We start from the raw sequence: 19,965 nt of genomic DNA, 5'->3' as shown, positions 1-19,965 counted from the left end.
AGAAGCTACAAAAAGTTGTGTACTGAGCCAGCTTCATCATTAGCACCAGCCAAGGTAGCATTTTTTCTATGTCTCGCGGGCAGATGAATTTCACTAAATTATGTTTGTGTTTTTTTTTTTTTTTTTTTTTTTACATCTGTTATCATTTCCTGAGCAGGTAATGCAAAGCCTAGATATTTATCAAGTATCAGCTCATACGTGGTGCAATGCGTTCATTTTGGACAAATGTCAGGAATACAAGTGAAGCTTACGTCATCTCTCCTCGACGTTATGAAATTGGACATCAAATCATGTGTAACGTAGGAGTCACGCATGAACAGAACCTGAACTCGACGGGACCCACAGATGCTACGGCGACAGCACTTACGCAATCTTTAGTTATCAGGCAGCAAATGTCTCATCTGATTCTCCCCAATATCATATTATCATTGACAAGTCAAAACTCAGGAATTTCAGGCAATGCTAACATGGAACCCAAAATACTCAAGATGTTTGAGATCATTCAGAACAAAGTAACTGACCTAAGTCTATTTCCAACATCTTAACCATCCTTTCTACCACAATGGGCGCTCATTTTCTCCATTACCGGCACACAACAGTATTCAGTCTCGACCAAGTGCATTGCACTTAATTTACATGCTATTGAAGAAATAGTCATTGGCCTCACAAATAAATGGATCACGAGGAAATTGCTTCATGGGATGCGCGGATCTGCCATTAAGTCTCATGCTACACTGACAGTCACACAGTGTAATGTCAGAATTCAACGAACCCAACCAGTGTCATGTTAAAATAAAAAAAAAAAACGGAAATGCAATAAATCTGATCTTAAACCAAAATCTCTGGAAATATATCTCAGCTGAGGCAGCATTTGCAGGAGTTACTGCGTTGATCCATTTCAACCGAGACCTTATGTTGCAGCATGAAACAGATGAGCATAGGGAAGGAAAAATACTTTGTAAAGACTGCGTTGCAAAGAAGGCGTTAACTTTACTTTCCGCTACACAGTTGCTGCACGAGATTGCATTGATTGCCACATCAAATTGTAATTCTATATTCCCAGATGCTGTCTGTCTGGCTGCACTATAATTGTAGAGACACGGGGTCTTAAATCTTTATTGAGGTGCGTATATCATTCCCTCATACAGAGCTTTCTCCCAAAGACAGAAAACTCAATGACTTTATTGATGTGAATGCTGGAAAATGGAACAACTAAAAACATACTATGTTGGAACTCAGCGAAATGTGCATTATTGTTCGTATAAAATTTCTCGCTGATTCAGATCCTTCGTAGTGTCAGTCCTGACAACATCTTATCTTGCACCATAGATGCTACTTGACCGCTGAGTCCTTTCAAATGCTGTGTAGTGTCCACTACTCTGTACTAAATCTACGTGTTTAATTAATATTGGTGTAAATTTTCGGTATCACAAATTGCGATCAGAACATGACAGGAATAATTTCGACACAGCCCAGGTTTGGTTTCACATCACTGGTGGCAGGCAGTTAGCCCGCAGTATTTTACAGTCCGGACATCATGGAATCATCAATCTGGCGGGATGGAAGGGACAAAATTCTGATTTTTACCTGAGCAGATGAAACCAGCATCATTGGAGTGAGACCACGCATAATGACCCCATGGTTACTTACATTGCCGCAGTTTTGCTTCGTTTCCGTTGTACTGAATATTTTGGACCACAACAGGTCCGCAACCTGCTCCAATGTGAGCCCACCGCTTTGCCGCAACCCAGCTCCAGGCACAACACAGTCACGACTTCCAGGTCCCAATTACAACTTTATACCTATATCCATTATAACTTAGTAACTTATTTTTATATTCTTAATTGATTTCTGAAAATGCAACCATCTTTCCCTCACATTTCTGCACAAATCTATCAGGTCGCATGTCGGCCTTGTTCATTTTTCGAAAACGAATTCAGTCTTTCCAGTCTTTTCTCCATAAATAAAATCCTCTGTTTCAAGAAAAAATCCTTGTTCATCTCTTCTACGACTCATCAAGTAAAATCATTCCCAAAGTTTCCGATAAAATGGCTGCAGAGCTGTAGTTAGTTTTCCAAGTGAAGCTTAATTAGGGTTTTTACAAAGTTTTATTACGATGACCCAACCCTTTTATGCTTTATTTTGACTTCTGAGAGAAAAGATGTTATATGATCTCTGATCCACTCTGTCCTCTGTTGCTACTTTTTTTTCGATCTATAAAGCTATGAATCGCAAGATCTTTCTATTTATCAAAATTCAACATTCCTTCTTCCCCTCCTCCTTATTGTATGTCCTGTCATCATTTGCTAACTAAGCCGCATTCCCTCACACTTATCGAGATAAATCTGTCAATATTCCAAGCATTGTTCAATTTGATCTTTATACGTCTGCAGATTAAGATAATATTGTTCTGCCTATCCCGATTTCTCATATCTTCTACCTCTTGTGGATGACTATGTGCCAACGAGAACATACTGTACATACCGAAATCAAAAGCTAGAAGGTTCGTAGACAACTAATAGCTCGATTAGTAGCATTTAAAAGAGAAAAAAAAAAAAAAAACAGGTCGATTTACGAGGGCTATCCCACTTATTGGCTCTTCATGCTACCTTGGAGCACTTGGAAAATATCATAACTTATATCAGAATGCTGTTTATTGACCACGATTCAGTGCATAAAACAAACATTCCAACCATTCTGACCGAACATTCCAGACTTGGGTCTTTTGTACCGTCCTGTGCAACTGGATCCTTGATTTCCTTAGCAGAAAAGCGCCGTCTGCTATGATCGGAAATAGCATCTCCACGTCGCTGATTAGCAACACCGGCGCACTTCAAGGATGTGTGCTTTGCCCACTGTTTTACGCTCTCTACACCTATGACTATGTGTTCAGGCACAGTTCAAATCCCATCTGTAAATTCGCTGGCGACACAATAATTGTTGGCAGAATTATAGATAGTAATGAGAATCGTACAGAACGGAATATAAAAAGCAATTGTGTGGTATTGCAGTAACAAACTTCACTGAACCAAATAATTGATTGTGAACTTCAGAAAGATTAAGAAGAAGGTACAGATACCTGTCCACATAGGGCGATCAGAAGGAGAATGATTTAACACTTACAAATTCCTGGGTGGCAACACTTCCTAGACTATATCTTGGGTCCAATATATCGATGAAGTTACAAATAAAGCAAGGTGGCGAATGTATTTTATTCGAGCTTGCAGAGATCTGGTAGGACACCAAAGACACTCGCAATTTTTTTTACACTTATACCGTGGAGAACATTATAACTGGCAGCATCGCATTCTGGTACGGGGTGTGTGGGGATGGGGGTGGGAGGGCTACCGCGCAGGATTTAAAGAAGCTGCAGTAAGTTTTGGACCGAGTCAGCTTCTTCTTGGGCACCAGCCTACATAGCATTTTCTCTATATCTTGCAAGCAGATGAATTTCTCTGATGCTTTTTAACATTTGCCCTCATTTCCAGATCAGGTAGTGCAGAGCTTAAATATTAATCAAGTATGAGCTCGTACGTGATGTAATGCGTTCATACTCACCAAGTGTCAGGAATACAAATGAAGCTCACATCATCTCTCCTCGACATTCTAAGATTGAACATCACATCATCTGTAACTTAGCAGCCAAACATTAACAGAACGTGAACGAGTTGGGACGCACTAAGGCTACGGCGACAACACTTACGCAATCTTTCATTATCAGGCAGCAAATGGTTCTTAGTAAAATCAATAGATTATGCATTCAGTTCTCAGATGCATATTAATCTTCTGATTCTCCCCAATATCATGTTATTATTGATGAGTCAACGTTTAGGAATGTCTGGCAATGCTAACATGGATCAGCTCCCATAATGCTCAAGATGTTTGAGATCGTTCAGAACAAAGTAACTCATCTGAGTCCATTTCCAGCATCTTAACCATCCTTTCTACCACGATGGGCACTCATTTTCTCCATTACCGGCACACAACAGTATTCAGTCTCGACCAAGTGCATTGCACTTAATTTACAGTTCTTGAAGGTAACATCACAAGTGAAAGTACCACGAGGGAACTGGTTCACGGGACGCGCAGATCCGCCATTGAGTCTCATACTACCCTAACACTTACGCAGTGTCATGTCAGTATTCAATGTCATGACCAGTCCTGTATCAACATAAAATAAACGCAAATGCAATAAATCTGATCTTAAACCAAAAACTCTGGAAATATATATAGGTCAGGCAGCATTTGTCGGGAGGGAGTAGGAGTTACTATGTTGTTTATTTTTAATTGAGACCTTATTTTGCATCAGGAACTACATGGACATACGGAAGGAAAATATTTTGCAAAGACGGTGATACAAAGTGTGTTAACTCTAATTTCCGCACCACAGTTGCTATACGAGATTGCATTGATTGCAACATCTATTGACGTTATTTCACCTTTCCAGCATCTGACTTTTTTAGAAATTATTATTCTATATTGACAGTTGCTATCTGTCAGGGTGCACTATAATTGTGGAGAAACGAGGACTTAAATCTTTATAGAGGTGCGTAAATCATGAGGGGAATACACAAAGCTTCCCCCCAAAAGCAGACAACTCCATGACTCTATCGATGCAAGTGCTGGAAAATGGAACAACTAAAAACATACTGTGGAGGAACGCAGCGAAATATGCATTATTTTTGGTATAAATTTTCTCGCTGATTCAGATCCGGATCAGTGTCAGCCCTGACAGCATTTTTTCTTGCTCCATAGATGCTACTTGACTGCTGAGCTCTTTCAAATGCTGTTTCCTGTCCAGTACTGTGTACTAAATGTACGTGTCTAATTAATATCGGTGAAAACGTTCGGTAACACAAATTGCGATCACAACATGACGGGAATAATCTCGACATATTCCAATTGAGTTTCACTTCACTGGCGGCGGGCTATCAGCCCGCGCTATTTTACAGTTGAGACATCATGGAGTCATCAATCAGGCGGGATGGAAGGGACAAAATTCTGCTTTTTATCTGAGCAGATGACACCAGCATCATTGGAGTGAGACAACCCATAATGATTCCAAGTGTAAGATTTACACTCCCGCAGGGTTGCCTCGTTTCCGTTGCACTGACTATCTTGGGTCACAAGGAGTCCGGAACCTGCTCCAAAGTGAGCCCTGCACGGGGCATCCACCGCTTTGCCGCAACCCAGCTCCCGGCACACCACAGTCGCGTCATCCACGTCCCATTTACGACCATACACAGTCACCCAGATTCCCGCGTAGTGAACCTCCAATCTCCCGGCGCACCGACTGCCTCCGTTCATCAACCTCAACTTCACGCTTTCTGACAAATATCAGTTAATGAGAAATCAATCTTTAACGTTAGTTTAAGATTGCGGCTACTCGATGCTCAGTAAACCACTCCCTCTGCCCACCCACCCCAAGCTTTAACACTCCGCAGGTGCTATGTTATGATCAAACAAACAATCAGTCTGTTGCAGACAACGCACGAACTGCTAAACGTGACAAAAACAGACAGTAAGCTCGTGATCATCCGGTGAACCGGGAGCCATCTGGTTGTTCCGGAGTACAAAGCGTTTCCCAGAGGAAAAAAAGGATGAGCTGAGGATTAGTTTTCTCTTTTCGGAGAACAGCTGTTAGACTGCTCGGGTCAGTGTCCCGCTGCACTCAGCCCTCATCAATTCAGTGATATAACCCAAACTTGTTTGGACGGGAGGAGACATTCCTCTAGCTGGGCCCCAAAGGAGAAAGAGCTAAATTGAGCCTTAACGTGATTTCAGCCTCAACATTCAAAAATAAAATAAACTGTGTGAACTCCTTTAAGCTTTTGGAATTCATCAGCGGAGTCATTCCTCTGCCGAATCACTGCACGGGATTTCAGCTGTCACCTCTCAGCTTGATTTTCAGTGACAATCAGACCCAGCCCTACGCGTAATGTTAACTAAGAAAGATTACCTGACCGGTCAGCTGACAATCCCCTAGACGCCCTAAAACATAAATAAATACATAATTAGATTTATTTGTGGAGCTGTCGCGTTGAGACGCAGAAGCGGAGGTGTTCATGGGAGGCGGGTTTAGGGTTATCAAACTTATAAAGCCATCAGCGATAAATGTACTAATGATGTGAGGTGGTGGAAACCGTACTGTTTTAGAAGACTGATTTCACATTCTCATATATTTGTCTTTCACGATAGCATAATCACGAGTCGACAGCTGTTAGTTCACATCGTGTTTTTGCATGGAAAATTACTTTCGGTCTGCTGACATCTGGACATATTCTCACATTGTGAGGTTAGAGGTCACATCTGTTTAGCTCTCCTCCACAACACCTGTGGGCGAGTGGTCCGCCTCTACGAGTGTAAGGCAAATGAGACACAGAAGAGTATTTTTTTAGGACCCCGGTAATTACCCTATCCCATTCGCAACATCTCAAATTAGCTCAAATTAACAGGTTTAGCAAAAAAATAAATACATCATAGAGCACTACAGCAAAGAAACAGGCCATTCAGCCCATTACTCCGTGCCTACCTGGTACTTTGTCTAGTCCCATCTACCAGCACCCGAAGCATAGCCCTTCGTATCCGTCCGACCTATGTACCTATCGAAACGTCTTTCAGCGTTGCAATTGACACCGGATCCACCAATAGAATTTACGGTTCTTTACGCTCGCGCCAACTTCTGAGTGTAGAAGTCTCCCTCTGATTCCCAGTAAATATTTCATCTTTTACCCGAACCCATCACCAAATCTGAGGGAAAAGTCCTGCATATATTTACTCTATCTGTACTCGACATAATTTTGTATGTCTAAAAGCTCTTCCTCAAATAAGATCTGGGGAATAAACTGCAAATCTATTCAACCTTTCTCTGTAACTCAAATCCACCAGTCCTGGCAACATCCTTAGCAGTGGTGCGAGGAAGTTTGTGAATCCTGTTGAAAATGTGATCAGACCTTTGCATGTGCTAAAACGAGATATAGAGAACCCAATTAAATAAATAACACAAAAACACAATACTTGTTCATTTCTTTATTCGGAAAAATGATCCAATATTACATGTATTTGTTAGACAAATGTATGTGAACCTTTGTTTTCAGCAACTGGTATGGCACACTTGTATAGCAATAACTGTGGGATGTTGGTGAGCTTCCCCGAATGAACTGATGGCTTCAGGTGCTTCCACAATATTTCTATAGGATTAAGTTCAGGACTTTGACTCGACCATTCCAAACACGAATTAACATCTGTTTTAACCATTCTGGTGTTGATTTACTCTTGTCTTTTGGCTTGTTGCCTTGTTGCATTATTCAATTTCTCGCAAGTTTCAGGTGACGGAGTGTTACCCTGACGTTCTCCTGTAAAATGTCTTGATACAATTTCTAATTCATATTCACTGCATGATTGCAAACTGCCCATGCCCTGCGGTAGCAGAGTAGCCCCAAACCATGACGTTTTTTCTATCCTGTTTCACAGTTTGGATCAGGTTTTGGTGTTGCTGTGCAGTGCGTCGTTTCCGGCAAACATAGCAATGTGGATTTCTGCCAAAAAGTTTAATTTTTGTCTCATCTGTCAACAGAATACAGTCCCAGGAGTGCTGGAAAACAACCAGGTGGTCTTTTGCAAACTTGAGAATGGCAGGAATGCTTTTTTTTTTGTTTTGGAGAGCAGCGGTTTCCTCCCAGGTGGATATGTGAAGAGATTATTGCAGGTCTTTTGCTGTTACCCTTATGTTCTTCTTCACCTCCTTCAGCATTACACGTTGTGTTCTCGGTGTGACATTTGCAGGGTAACACTTCTAGGAAGACTATCAACAGTATTGCGTTTCATCCATTTGTAAAAGTTCCTCTTACTGTGGATTAGATAGATAGATAGATAGATAGATAGATAGATATACTTTATTGATCCCGAGGGAAATTGGATTTCGTTGCAGCCGCACCAACCAAGAATAGAGCATAAATATAGCAATACAACACTCAGGTGAGTGATGAACACTCAGGTGTTTAGAAATGTTTTTGTGGCCTTCTCCAGCTCCATTGCTTTCTACGATTCCTCTAAGGACATTTGGACATTTTGATCGAAGCAGGGTTTACACAAAGAGATCTTTCTTCAGAAGAGCTGACCTTGTCTGTATTTTTACAGGGCAGGGCACCTGTACAACACACACTCCAATATAATCTCATTGATTGGATCACCTGACTCCGAATAGCTTTTGTGGAAGGCATTACCCCAGAGGTTTACATACTTTTTTCCAACACATGCATGCTATATCTGACCATTTTTCTCAGTAAGTAAATGAACAAGTGATTGTGTTCCCTTTATCTAGTCTAAGGACATATGTAAAGGTCTGATATCACATTTTAGGTCATATATATGCAGAAATAGAAAATATTCTACAGGGTTCACAAACATTCTGGCACCACCGTATTTTTCCTCTGCATTCTTTCAAGTTTATTAATATCGTTCCTGTAGGTAGATGAGCAGTACTGCAACCAACACCTCAAACTCAGCCTCACCAAGGTCGTAATACAGCTAAGATGTAACACTTGTACTCAAAGCACTCATTTATAACAGTCAATGTGCCAAAAAGCTTTCTTTACGATGCTATCTACCTGTGATATCACATTCATGCAAGTATGAATCTGTATTCCTAGATTTATTTGTTTTACGCACATCTCAGCCCAACCATTCGTTACCCAAGTTTATTCTTCTGAACTGCACATCTAATATTCGTTTCCATTAAGTTACATTTGCCATTTCTCGGCCTATTCTCATAGCTAGTCCAGACAACTCTGCAAGATTTGACAGCCTTCCTCGCTGTACACTATGCCGCCAATACTGATGTTAGCAACAAATTTTCTAATCCATCTTACGTTATTACTAACAATGGACCCAGCGCTGCTCCTTGCGGTACATTAGTTACAAGGTTCTGGTCAGAGCTTTCTATCCCTGGATATTGGTTGTGATGACACGCTAATTATTTATTCCGGACCAAAGGTGCTTTGTCCAGGCCATCCGAATGCATCAGCCCAATCCTCCGCCAGTAGTTCCCATGCATTGCTTGTATTTTGGTGCTTCGTCTGACGTAAGCACCGATTTTCATGATGTTTGTCTTCAAAGGCAGAAACACCGTTAAATGATCTGTTTGCCATATTTGTTCATCTTACTACCCTGATCGCTGCGAATCATTTGTATCTTTTTATTGAAATGACGAGATGATATTGCTCACGCTATATCAGCGTAACACTTCTCTTTCCCAGCTGTAGCTACTGCATAAAAGGCAATTGATCTGTTCTAAGACTCTTCTTCAAAATAACATGCTTTCCATTATCTCCTCTTAGGCACTGCAAAGATTACTTACATGTTCATATTTTATGTGTATAATGCAAGATGATATTGCAATGTTTACAGGTTGCTTCATCCTTATTTTGGGTAATTTGGCAACAACAGATTATGAAAGGCCTCCACGTCTGAGTGCTCGGAACAACTTGCTCCAGTGACAGGAACAATCCCACACATTGCCACTTGCCACTATTTTCTTTCTACGAACAGGGAAATGTTTGGTTACGTTCATAAACTTCAAGGGCACTGATAAACTGAGTGAACCATGTTCACGCTTTTGTTTTCTATTGAGTGAATGTGGACAAGGAAGCAGTAAATAACATGATAAATATTTTAACGTCAAATCTCACTCACTGGAATACATTTCGGTCAAGTCCCTCAACGGGATGGAAATTATGGGGACTATTTTTATTTGTTAATGTTTCAAAAAGAGCCTTTAGTGGTTTGATGAAAGTTGCAGCAATATCATTCCCACTCTCACACCTTGTTTAACTCTACCATCTGTATAACGCAAAATCAAACTTTTAATTCTTGTCTTATCTAATGATAAAATTGAATTAATTGAATCCTTCGGTTCATTCTTCAGTTCAGAAAAACAAGATCATTGTTCTCATTACTCTATTTTCCTCAGGCCCACCACACCTTATATCTCACTAATCAACTGTCCTTTGGCTGCATTTATCACTGCACTAAGAAAATTAATTTAGCAATCGAAAAGTCATCTGTCTCTGTGTGAAAACCAGATCACCGAAGAGACTCAGTGTGATATGACAAAGTGAACGTAGAAATTTCACATTTTGTGCACCACAGTCCCGAGGAGCTATCGGATTGGGTTAAGGTGATGGGCGGTGGAAGGGTTTAAAAGAAGTAGTAGTAAAAGTCGGGACATTTTGCTCTGGACAGTTCCAGAGAAGACAATGGATTGCACTTAGCAAGGACCAATGAAAATAAGTTAAGTTTAAGTCGCCCTTTTGTGACCGGCCCAGTATTGGAGTGAAGAGTTGAGGCTTGGCTCATTGAGGCTTCCACGAGGAAAAGTTTTTTTTTTTTTTTTTAACGTATTGTTTCTCTTATTGCATATTTGGAGCAGTACAGTACCGGATTTGATACTGGCATGTTCCCCTTGCCGGATGTGGAAATGCGGAGAGACCTCCTGTGTCCATGACGACCACAAAAGTGAAAATTTGAAAATACAGGCTGTTTGCATCTGCCTGAGTAAAAGGCAAGATTAACAGGTTCAATGTACTTTAGTTTTTTTTAGAGGTGTTGAGCCCCTGGTTAAGGAAAACAAGGAGCATTTGTTCCAGTCTGCCTATACAGCAGGTATAGGCAGACTGGAACAAATGAGGTACTTGAGCAGTACAAGGAATGCAGGACAAGGGGAAATCAGGAAAGGCAAAACAAGGCTTGAGTTTTATTTTTTGCAGAGAAGGTGAGCGAGAATCTCAAGAGCTTCTGAAGATACGTTAAGAGCAAATGGATAGCAATGGACAAAATTTGTCCTCGGTAATTCATTGTACTAATCTATGCAAGGAGCAATTAGAGATCGGCAGTGATCTTAAACAGATTTTTTTTTTTTTTGCATCTGTATTTACTCAGGGCTGTTAAAGATTTTTTAGATTTGAACCTATGCAGCAGCGAGGTCTTGGACCCGATACAATGTACAGAGAAGGCTGTGCTTGCTGTATTGCGGCAAAATAGATTGAATAAATCCCCGGGTCCTGACAAGGTATTTTCTCGAAACCTGAACGAGGCTAATGCACAGACTGCAGGGGCCTTGGTAGAGATGTTCAAAAGATTTTTATCCACGCATGAGATACGGCAGGATATGAGGTTCGGTGTTGTTGTTCTGTTGTTAAAGAAAAACTGTAGGGACACGCCAGAAAAGCGTAGGCCGGTCAGGCTGACATCAGAAGAGGAAACTATTGCAAAATATACTAGGAGACCGAGTACATGGGTATTTCGCTAGACAGCGATCGATTAGGGATAGTCAACATGAGTTTGCCCGTGGAACATCGTATCTTACCAATCTTCCAGAACTTTTCGATTATGTTCCGTGGAAAGGCGATGAAGGCAAAGCAGTGGATGTTGTCCACATTCAGGTTGCAAGATCTTTGACAAGGTCCCGCATGAAAGAATGGTCAAGCTAATTCAGTCGCTTGGCATTCAAGGAGGAGTAGTAAATTAGATTAGACATTGGTTTTACAGAAGGATCCACAGTGAGGATACATATGATTCCCTGTCACACTGAAGACCTGTGACTTGTGGCATGCGATAGCGATTGGTTAGGTGAGCGATAGCACACAGAGGAGTGCTGCAGATGAGAGGGCTCTAGTAATAAAGAACCATCATTCCGTGTAAGTGCCGTCACAGGTAGATAGGTTCGTAAAGAAAACCTTCACAAAATAATACATTGAGTACAGGAGCTGGGCTGTTATATTGAAATTCTATAAAACATTGGTGAGGATCAAATTGGAAAATTGTGTGCAGTTTTGGACCATAAGACATAGGAGCAAAATAAGGCCATTCAGACCAACGAATCTGCTCTGCCTTTGCATCGTTACTGTTCTCGGATCCTACTCAACCCCATAAACACACACGAAATGCTGGAGGAACTCAGCAGGCCGGTCACCATCTATGGAAAAGAAACACTCGAGATTTCGGGCAGCGACCTTTCGGCAGGACGTCTGCCGTACACTTGTCCATAGATGCTGCCTTGCCTACTACTGTTTTCCTCTAGCGTTCTCTGCGTTTTGTTTGGATTTACACCAGCTGCAGATTTTCTCCTGTTTCACAGTCAACTCCACACACCTGCCTTCTCGCCATATCTGTTAATACCCTGACCAATAAGTAAACGATCACCTTCCGCCTTAATTATACGCATGGACGGGCTTTATGATAAGTTGAATCACTACTGTAAATTATCTCTTTTATGTGGGTGGGTGAATGGTACAATCACGCCAGTAGATTGAGAGAGAAGGAAATTGAAAAAGGATAACTTATATAGGTGTGGTTGCTGACAAGCGCAGACTCGGTGAGTGGACGCGGATCTTTGCATGCTGCTGGTTTGCACGACGATAGAACTCTGTTTTCGGACGGTGAATTTAAGTTATCTTTATTTGCAACGGCAAATATAACGAAACAAAATTCTGCTATTTAAGTTCCACACGTGTAAGTATGCTAGCGTATGTTGCAAATTAACTTTGAAGTTTCTTAGATGTTCACTTAATGAGAAGTTCTGAACAATAATTGCAGCGTGAAATAGGGCCTATCAGGGTCCAATTTCTACCAATGTCTTATGGATAAAATAGCCATGTTTTTTGTATTCTGACTCGCTTAAGTTATCCTTAAATACAGGGAACGGGTATCCCCTCGGATATCACAATCCCCAGGAAGAAGCATTCTTGGTCAAATCTTTATAATTTGTATATCCCTATTCCTTGGAGTGAAACGTTTCTGAAAGATCTTGCGATGAAAAGTTTACAGATGCCATATTCTATTTTAGAAGCAGCAGCCAACCACAGAACAATGCAACAAAGAAGCTAAAAGTAAACAATATACATAGTAACACTCGATAAATTCGTTTGTATCAGCCGAATAAGAGGGAAATATTTCATTCCTTTTTTTCCCCATAAATGTTAAGCAGGCAACTTAATATTAACTCAATTTCTTATTTATTTGATGGTGCTGTCCTCCAAAAGGTTCCCGCTATTTGACAGTCATGCAATAAACGTTTTGAATAAAATATTCGGAAGAAAATAAAGAATATAGTCGCGTGTTTATTTTAATAAAATCTGCCCATTGTTTAACTTGGACAGAGGAAAACGGAATATGGAATAAATTTCAACAGCTCAGAAAATGCGATTCCACGCGTGCATATAATGGAACATGGGAAAGTGCATTGTCAAAAAGATTGGTTGCTCTTCTCAGGACGCATAAACGTACAGCATTTTTTTTTAATCAGTTGACATATAATCACACATAAATGAAGGTATTTGATAACTAATTGAATTCCAACACATTATCATCTGTATGGAAATTTCAGTGTTAGCATCTTTCGAATAATTTAAGAATAATAACAAAATTAATATTCTGCGTACTCACAAAATGCTGGAAGAACATGCAGAACTGGCGGCATCTGTGGAAAAAAACGTAAAGAGTCGACGTTTCGGGCCGAGTCCCTTCTTCAGGACATTTTTGTGTATATTGCTTTAATTTCCAGCAATTGCGGATTTTCTCTTGTTCTCAATGTTAAGTGTTCTCAGCATAACAGAATGATTTTAGTAATGAAAAGCGTGTCTAAAACCTGACCGAAAATAAATTGTTCAATCTCGTTCAATTCACTGAGACGCGTGCTGGTAGAAAGAGCGGTAACTGATAATTACCAGTGATAGGTGCGGGTGCCAGCGTTCAACGAGGAACAGCTCCAGCGTTGGCTGCGGCTCACGTTCACTGAGTTATACACACTACACTCCAGTGTGTTGTTTCGCAACAGTGACTACTCTTCGGTTCTGAAAAACTCCGATGAGTATTCCGTTTGTAATATCGGTTCAGATTACTCGTCAGTTTGTACATGGGGATTTTAAGAGACGAAGATATACTGTACTGAAAGGAGATAAAGAATACAGTCGCCATTTTCACAAAATTCTGCCCGGTAACTTTAACCCGGACAGAGAGACCACGAAAGTGGAAGGAAGTTCAAAATCATACCATCTGCGATTCTTCACATCTATAGATTAGAACTCGCGAAAATACACGAAGAAAAACTTGCGTTAGTTTTCTCCGGGGCGTACCAAAGTGATGAATTAAAATGCAGAATTAAATAATATCGCATATTTGAAGATACGAAATTTGAAGAACAATTAATCTGCAGCACACTCTGGAATTTCCACTGTTAACAATTTTCAAAAGTTGTATTTAAGAATAATACCAACAGTGTTAAGTTTAACCGTGTTCAATGTATAACATAATAAATGTGAAAAGCCTTTTCAAAATCTGAAATAACTTCAATTTTAAAAACCTGTTCACTTCACGCGTTTACATGTTCGGAGAGAGTGGTGTAATTCATGATTTCCAGTGATAAGAATATGTGCGAGCGTTGAGGCTCTAATAGCTACAGTTTTGGCGGCTGTTCAAGCTCAGTGAGTTATATACACCAAATTCTGGTGCACTGTATCCCAACAGTTCTTGCTCACCAGTACTGATAATCTCAAATTAATAATCAATTTAGCATCTCAATTCACAGATGCTGCGGATGTGGTGTTTATGAGAAACATCCCCATGGACGGCCCCAAGCAAGGCAGTGAAAAGAGGAGGGTTGGGCACGCGGCTAGCAACTCAATCCCAAAGAAATTCAGTGCGACAGAAACAACAACAACAGACGCTCTAAAAACCTCAGTTCTGGCTCAGGGGTCTAGCAAGCTACTGTCGGCGACCTATGCCTCAGTAGGTCTGATGGACTTGACTAAGTGCAAAGCACTTAATCACACATTGCTCTGCGACGACACTGGTGCCAAGCTGTATGGATCCTTATGCCCTTCCCTTGGACAACATTGGTGTCGTGGAGAGTGGAGACTCGCAAAATGAGCAACTGCTGATCTTCCATATAACTTTGCCCACGCCTGCGCCCTGGAGAGTGAGGACTTTCCAGGCACAGATCCATGGTTTCGCACGCCTACCGGATGCCTTTATTATTTTTCGAACATTAAGATACACAACGACGTTGTTTAGGTGCAATTTCACTGTTTACTGTTTGATCGAAATCTCAATGATAAGTTCAAATCCTGAAATCCATGATTTAATAGAAACACTTATAATGGGACAAAAATATATGAAACCATACTAACAAATCAGAAAGAGAGTGGAAAAAATAAAATAATTATTCAATTTAACTACAACGTTAATACAAAATTTCAGTGCTCCATTTCTATCATGACGAATCAGAAATAAATCAGACCGTTTTCTGATTTATTTTGTCATTTGTCTCTGATAATGAAATCACATTCAGATTTGATTTGGATAGGTGAGCAATTCACAGGAGAAAGACGTTTTCCACTGTTTAAACATATCCACATCTGTTTCATCTTTGAAAGAGAATCACAATTGTTTAAGTATTCCATACTCCGCATCTATTGCTAACAGAGCGATAATATTACACGGAAGTACTGTAGACATTAATAATAAACAACACACCAGTAACGGAATAATCCCAATCAACTCACATTTCCAGATCTGCAACATAAGCAGTGCCGACAACGACCACAGAATTCTCGTAGTAGTCAGTGATAGCGGTGGCTCTTGAGTTTAAACCTTCTAAAATGTTCTAACATTCCGATTGATCTGAAAGCTAATTCTTTGACAGCCACTTTTTATGGATAAAAAAATCTAGTAATAGATTTTCACAATATGTAGGCGTGAACGGCAGGTTACTGAAATGGGCCAATGAGAAAGGACATGTCCTTTCATGGACGTCTCGGATTCATTTTTACCCCCTCCTAAGAAACCAAAGAACTGAGTAAAGTCATTGACCCGATACTTGCACTCTAAAAGCATTTTGGCATATACATTTACCGGCGCTGAGAGGATTATTGAGCCCATTGCAAAGTCCGTATTTTAGTGTAAGTGGTCGTTGTCTGTGATCATGTTTCTCATTTGTCACCTACCCACGGCACAGTTTACCACTTTAACAAATGATTCGTGATCCCGTCCCGACGCACACTATCAGCAAACGCTTGAAAACGCTTCTCCGTGCTGAATGCCCTTTAATTATTTTTCCTGTGTGACCAATATTCATGGAACCAAAGAACAAAAATATTATATCTTATCATACATCTTTATTCATCTCCGTCTCTCGATGTCACACAAATATTCTATATTATTTCCACATGAAATGACAAAAAAAAATGCTGTCCTTTTCCCGGGCAATAAAAGTCACTTTGCAGAAATTTCTCAATCCCCTAGAAGGAAATAATATTCTCCAGCACCTATGATCATTTTAATGTGCCTTAAAATGTACTTTAAGTCTATTATTTTGAGCTTTCAGCATCTCTCCATATATTTCGCTGGGATCATCATCTCCTAGACCGCGTAATGTATTTCTTTCACCGATACGATTTCTCCCTCACACTGTCGCATACCCTGCGTTAAAGATTCTGATATGCCCCACCTCACGAAGACCTTCCATCTTATTGTTTTTGTTTTTTTTTTACGTGAATGACAAAATTCTACTACAGTCAAGTTTATTTTCAAAATATATTAATGTTCATGGATAGAAATCCAGCTGCACAGTGTCAGATACTCCAAAGCGATGTAGAACGATGAGTGACAGAACAATCTGCAGCTGAGACGAGCAGCCAGAGACATTTGAATGTTTGCAGGTAAGTACTTGTTTGGAGAGAACAGAAGGTATTGATATTATGGTGAAAGTTCCCATTTTCTGCTGGTTCATTTTTGACTGCAAGGTTTGAGCAAAAGCAACCAACAACAATGTAAGCACAAGCTAAGTTTGCTTTTCCTTAACTCTACTCCATTTGTTTCATTGGACGGGTAGTAATGGCAGTAATGGAGTGATTTGCACCTGCCATCAGATGTAGGAGATCAGGGGTCAGGAGTCCCTGCAGACTATGTTTCAAGAGGTTTTTCCTGTTTCACCTCATCTCAGACATCATGATTCACTTGAAGCAGCAGTTGCACACGCGGACGTGCAGACTGAAATCAGGGATGGCTTTAAATAGCAGTTTCAGGGAGGTGGTCGCATCAAACTCTAGTGCCTATGCACCTCTCAAATAGACAACTTTGCGTGTTTGAGATGTGGGTTCCTCTCCAGAGGGTAAATGGCAGAGCTTGCCAGAACACTGTAACAACTGCTGGCAGAGTATATATATTTCAGTTGAGTGAAAATGATATGGGATTCTAAAATCAGAGATACAGGGAGGTAAATCTGTGGCTCAAAATTAATTCCGGGATGATAAGTTGGTTCCATGGTGCTAAGGGTAACAAAGTCTCTGCGTGGTCACTTACCATTATGATAGCTCAATTTTCTGGGATTTCTATATTGCAGAAGTGATAGAAAAAGGAGTAAAAAAGGTGGAGGACTTGCATTACTAATAAGGGAGAATGCCATAGTGATATCACAGGGGGTCATACTTGAGGGCTTATCCACTGAGGTAATATGGGTAGATTGAAGAACAACAAAAACTGCAGTCACTCTGGAGGAGTGTATAATTGGCCTCCCAATAATCACTGGGATTTCTGAACAGATATTAAGGCAGAAGATGTAAAAATCTATTTAATCCAATATTGCTACTGTGGATTTCTTTAATGTACCAATATCGACAGGCAATCAGTAAGGGAGGATCCTTGTCTGGTCAGAGTCATCAAATCAGACCATGAGGATGTCTGAGGACAGAACTGTTATTTTGCATCTCTATTCACAAATGAGGAATTCATAGAGGAACATCGGATCAGTATGAGCTATTCCAATACACAAGGACATTTTTAGTTCAAGAAGTGGATAATGTTGCGTATTTTTGAAGGGCATTCTTATCAATAAATCTCCAGGGATTGATGTGATTTATCCCAGTTTCGGGAGAGAGGCAAAGGTGAAGATTGTTGGGACTTTGATGAAGATCTCGTCTACCCACAAGCAAGCAAATAGGTTAATCCAGGAAACTCGAGACTGGTGAGCCTTACATCTGTGGTTGAGATTTTTTTTTCCACTTTCGAAGGGATAGGATTAATATAATGGAATTAAAAATCAAAATAATATCGTAAGAGAAACAAACTACATGATTTTCTGCAGGACAAGTTATCTTTCACCAATGGCACATAGCTTTGCAGAATGTGACCAAAGTTGTTGATAACAGTAGAACAGTGAATGTTGTACACACGGACTTTAGTAACCTGTTTAATAGTGTCCCTCTGGTGGGCTGGGCGGGATTGGATTCAGAATTGACTTGTCCTTAAATGACAGAGGGTTGTGATTGAAAGGTAATAGTCTTGCAAGAAGAGAGTATTCTGTGGTGTTCCACAGTGATTGGTGTTGAGAGTTCAGTTGTATGTGATGTAACATATGAGTTCTCTTGTAAGTTTCTTCATGTCACAGATACTGAGGAAGCATGAAGTGTAGAGAACGACATCAAAGGATAGCGCTTGGCACCCATGACTTTCACGATTCAGAAATTAATGATGCAGTTGTACAAAACATTTGCTTAGTATCTGGAGCCCTAGGTTCCATTATGAAGATGAGGGTATTTTAAACAGGGTGCAGTATAGTTTTACCAGTTTGTTGTCTGTGTTAGATCGCAATATCTCAAAATTGTGATGAACCAGCATACAGGGCGGAGCGTGAAAATTTGTCTGAGTGGTTTAAGAGCAACAACATCTAGCTCAATGTCAATAAGATCACTACTTCAGAGGACCTCTCCTGGACAAATCATGTAAATGTAATTGCAAAGAAAGCATGGCAGTAAGTTCCTTCTCAGGAGCCTGCGGAGATCCGATATGGCATCAAATCTCTGGTAAACGTGTGTAGATTTGTGGTGGAAAGGCTTCAATATGGCCTGTATGAGAATACCAGTGTGTTTACGTGGACAATTCTACAAAAGGTAATCGTACATTACGGGCAAATAGCTTCCAACCATTGAGCATATTGACATTAAAATCAGAATCATAATCAAGTTCATTATCACCAGCATGTGATGTAGAATTTGTTAACTTAGCAGCAGCAATTCAATGCAATACATAATCTAGCAGAGAAAATAAAATAAAATAAGTATTAATAAATAAGTTAATAAATTACAGTATTCATATATTGAATAGATTTTTAAAAAAAGTGCAAAAACAGAAATATTGTAGATTTTTAAAAAAAGTGAGGCAGCGTCCAAAGATTCAATATCCATTTAGGAATCAGATGGCAGAGGGGATGAAGCTGTTTTGAATAGCTGAGTGTGTGCCTTCAAACTTCTCTACCTCCTATCTGCTGAGAAAATGAGAAAATTGGGAAAATGGCATGCCCTGGATGCTGGAGAACCGGGATGCTAGACACTGCCTTTCTGAGAGACCGCTCCCTGAAGATGTCCTGGGTACGTTTTACGCAAGTAGCCAAAAGGGAGCTGACTGGATTTACAACCTTCTGCAGCTTCTTTCGGTCCTGTGAAGTAGCCCCTCCATACCAAACAGTGATGCAGCCGATGCGAATGCTCTCCACTGTACAACTATAGAAGTTTTTCAGTGTATTTATTGACATGACAAATCCCTTCAAACACATAATAAAGTAGAGCCGTATCTTGCCTTCTTTATAACTGTTGGGGGCAGGATAGATCCTCAGAGATCTATACACCAAGGAACTTGATACTGCTCATTCTCTCCACTTCTGATCTCGCTGTGAGGATTGATATGTGTTCTTTCGTCTTTCCCTTCACTAGTTGGCATATCTCACTCCTGTAAGCCTTCGAGTCATCACCAGAGATTCTACCAACAATAGTTGTATCGTTAGCAAATTTACAGATGGTATTTGAGATATGCCTAGCCACACAGTCATGTGTATAAAGAAAGTAGAGCAGTGGGCTAAGTGTACACCCCTGAGGTGCGACAGTGTTGATTATCAGCGAGGAGGACATGTTATCA

The 19,965-nt window shown here is 40.4% G+C and overlaps 1 protein-coding gene across 1 annotated transcript in view; it reads right to left on the bottom strand.

Moving 5' to 3' along the window:
* Window positions 1-4,971: 4,971 nt before the first annotated feature.
* Window positions 4,972-19,965, bottom strand: part of LOC140202087 (scavenger receptor cysteine-rich domain-containing protein DMBT1-like) — a 72,853-nt gene continuing 57,859 nt past the window's right edge. Inside the window, exon 8 of the mRNA XM_072266949.1 lies at window positions 4,972-5,327. Coding sequence (XP_072123050.1) covers window positions 4,972-5,327 — 356 coding nt within the window. The remainder of the gene's footprint in view (window positions 5,328-19,965) is intronic.

This window comes from Mobula birostris, chromosome 8, assembly GCF_030028105.1.
Source record: "Mobula birostris isolate sMobBir1 chromosome 8, sMobBir1.hap1, whole genome shotgun sequence".
Classification (NCBI taxonomy): domain Eukaryota; kingdom Metazoa; phylum Chordata; class Chondrichthyes; order Myliobatiformes; family Myliobatidae; genus Mobula; species Mobula birostris.
Note: the sequence above shows the minus strand (reverse complement) of the source record. Positions and strands in the feature narration are given on the sequence as shown.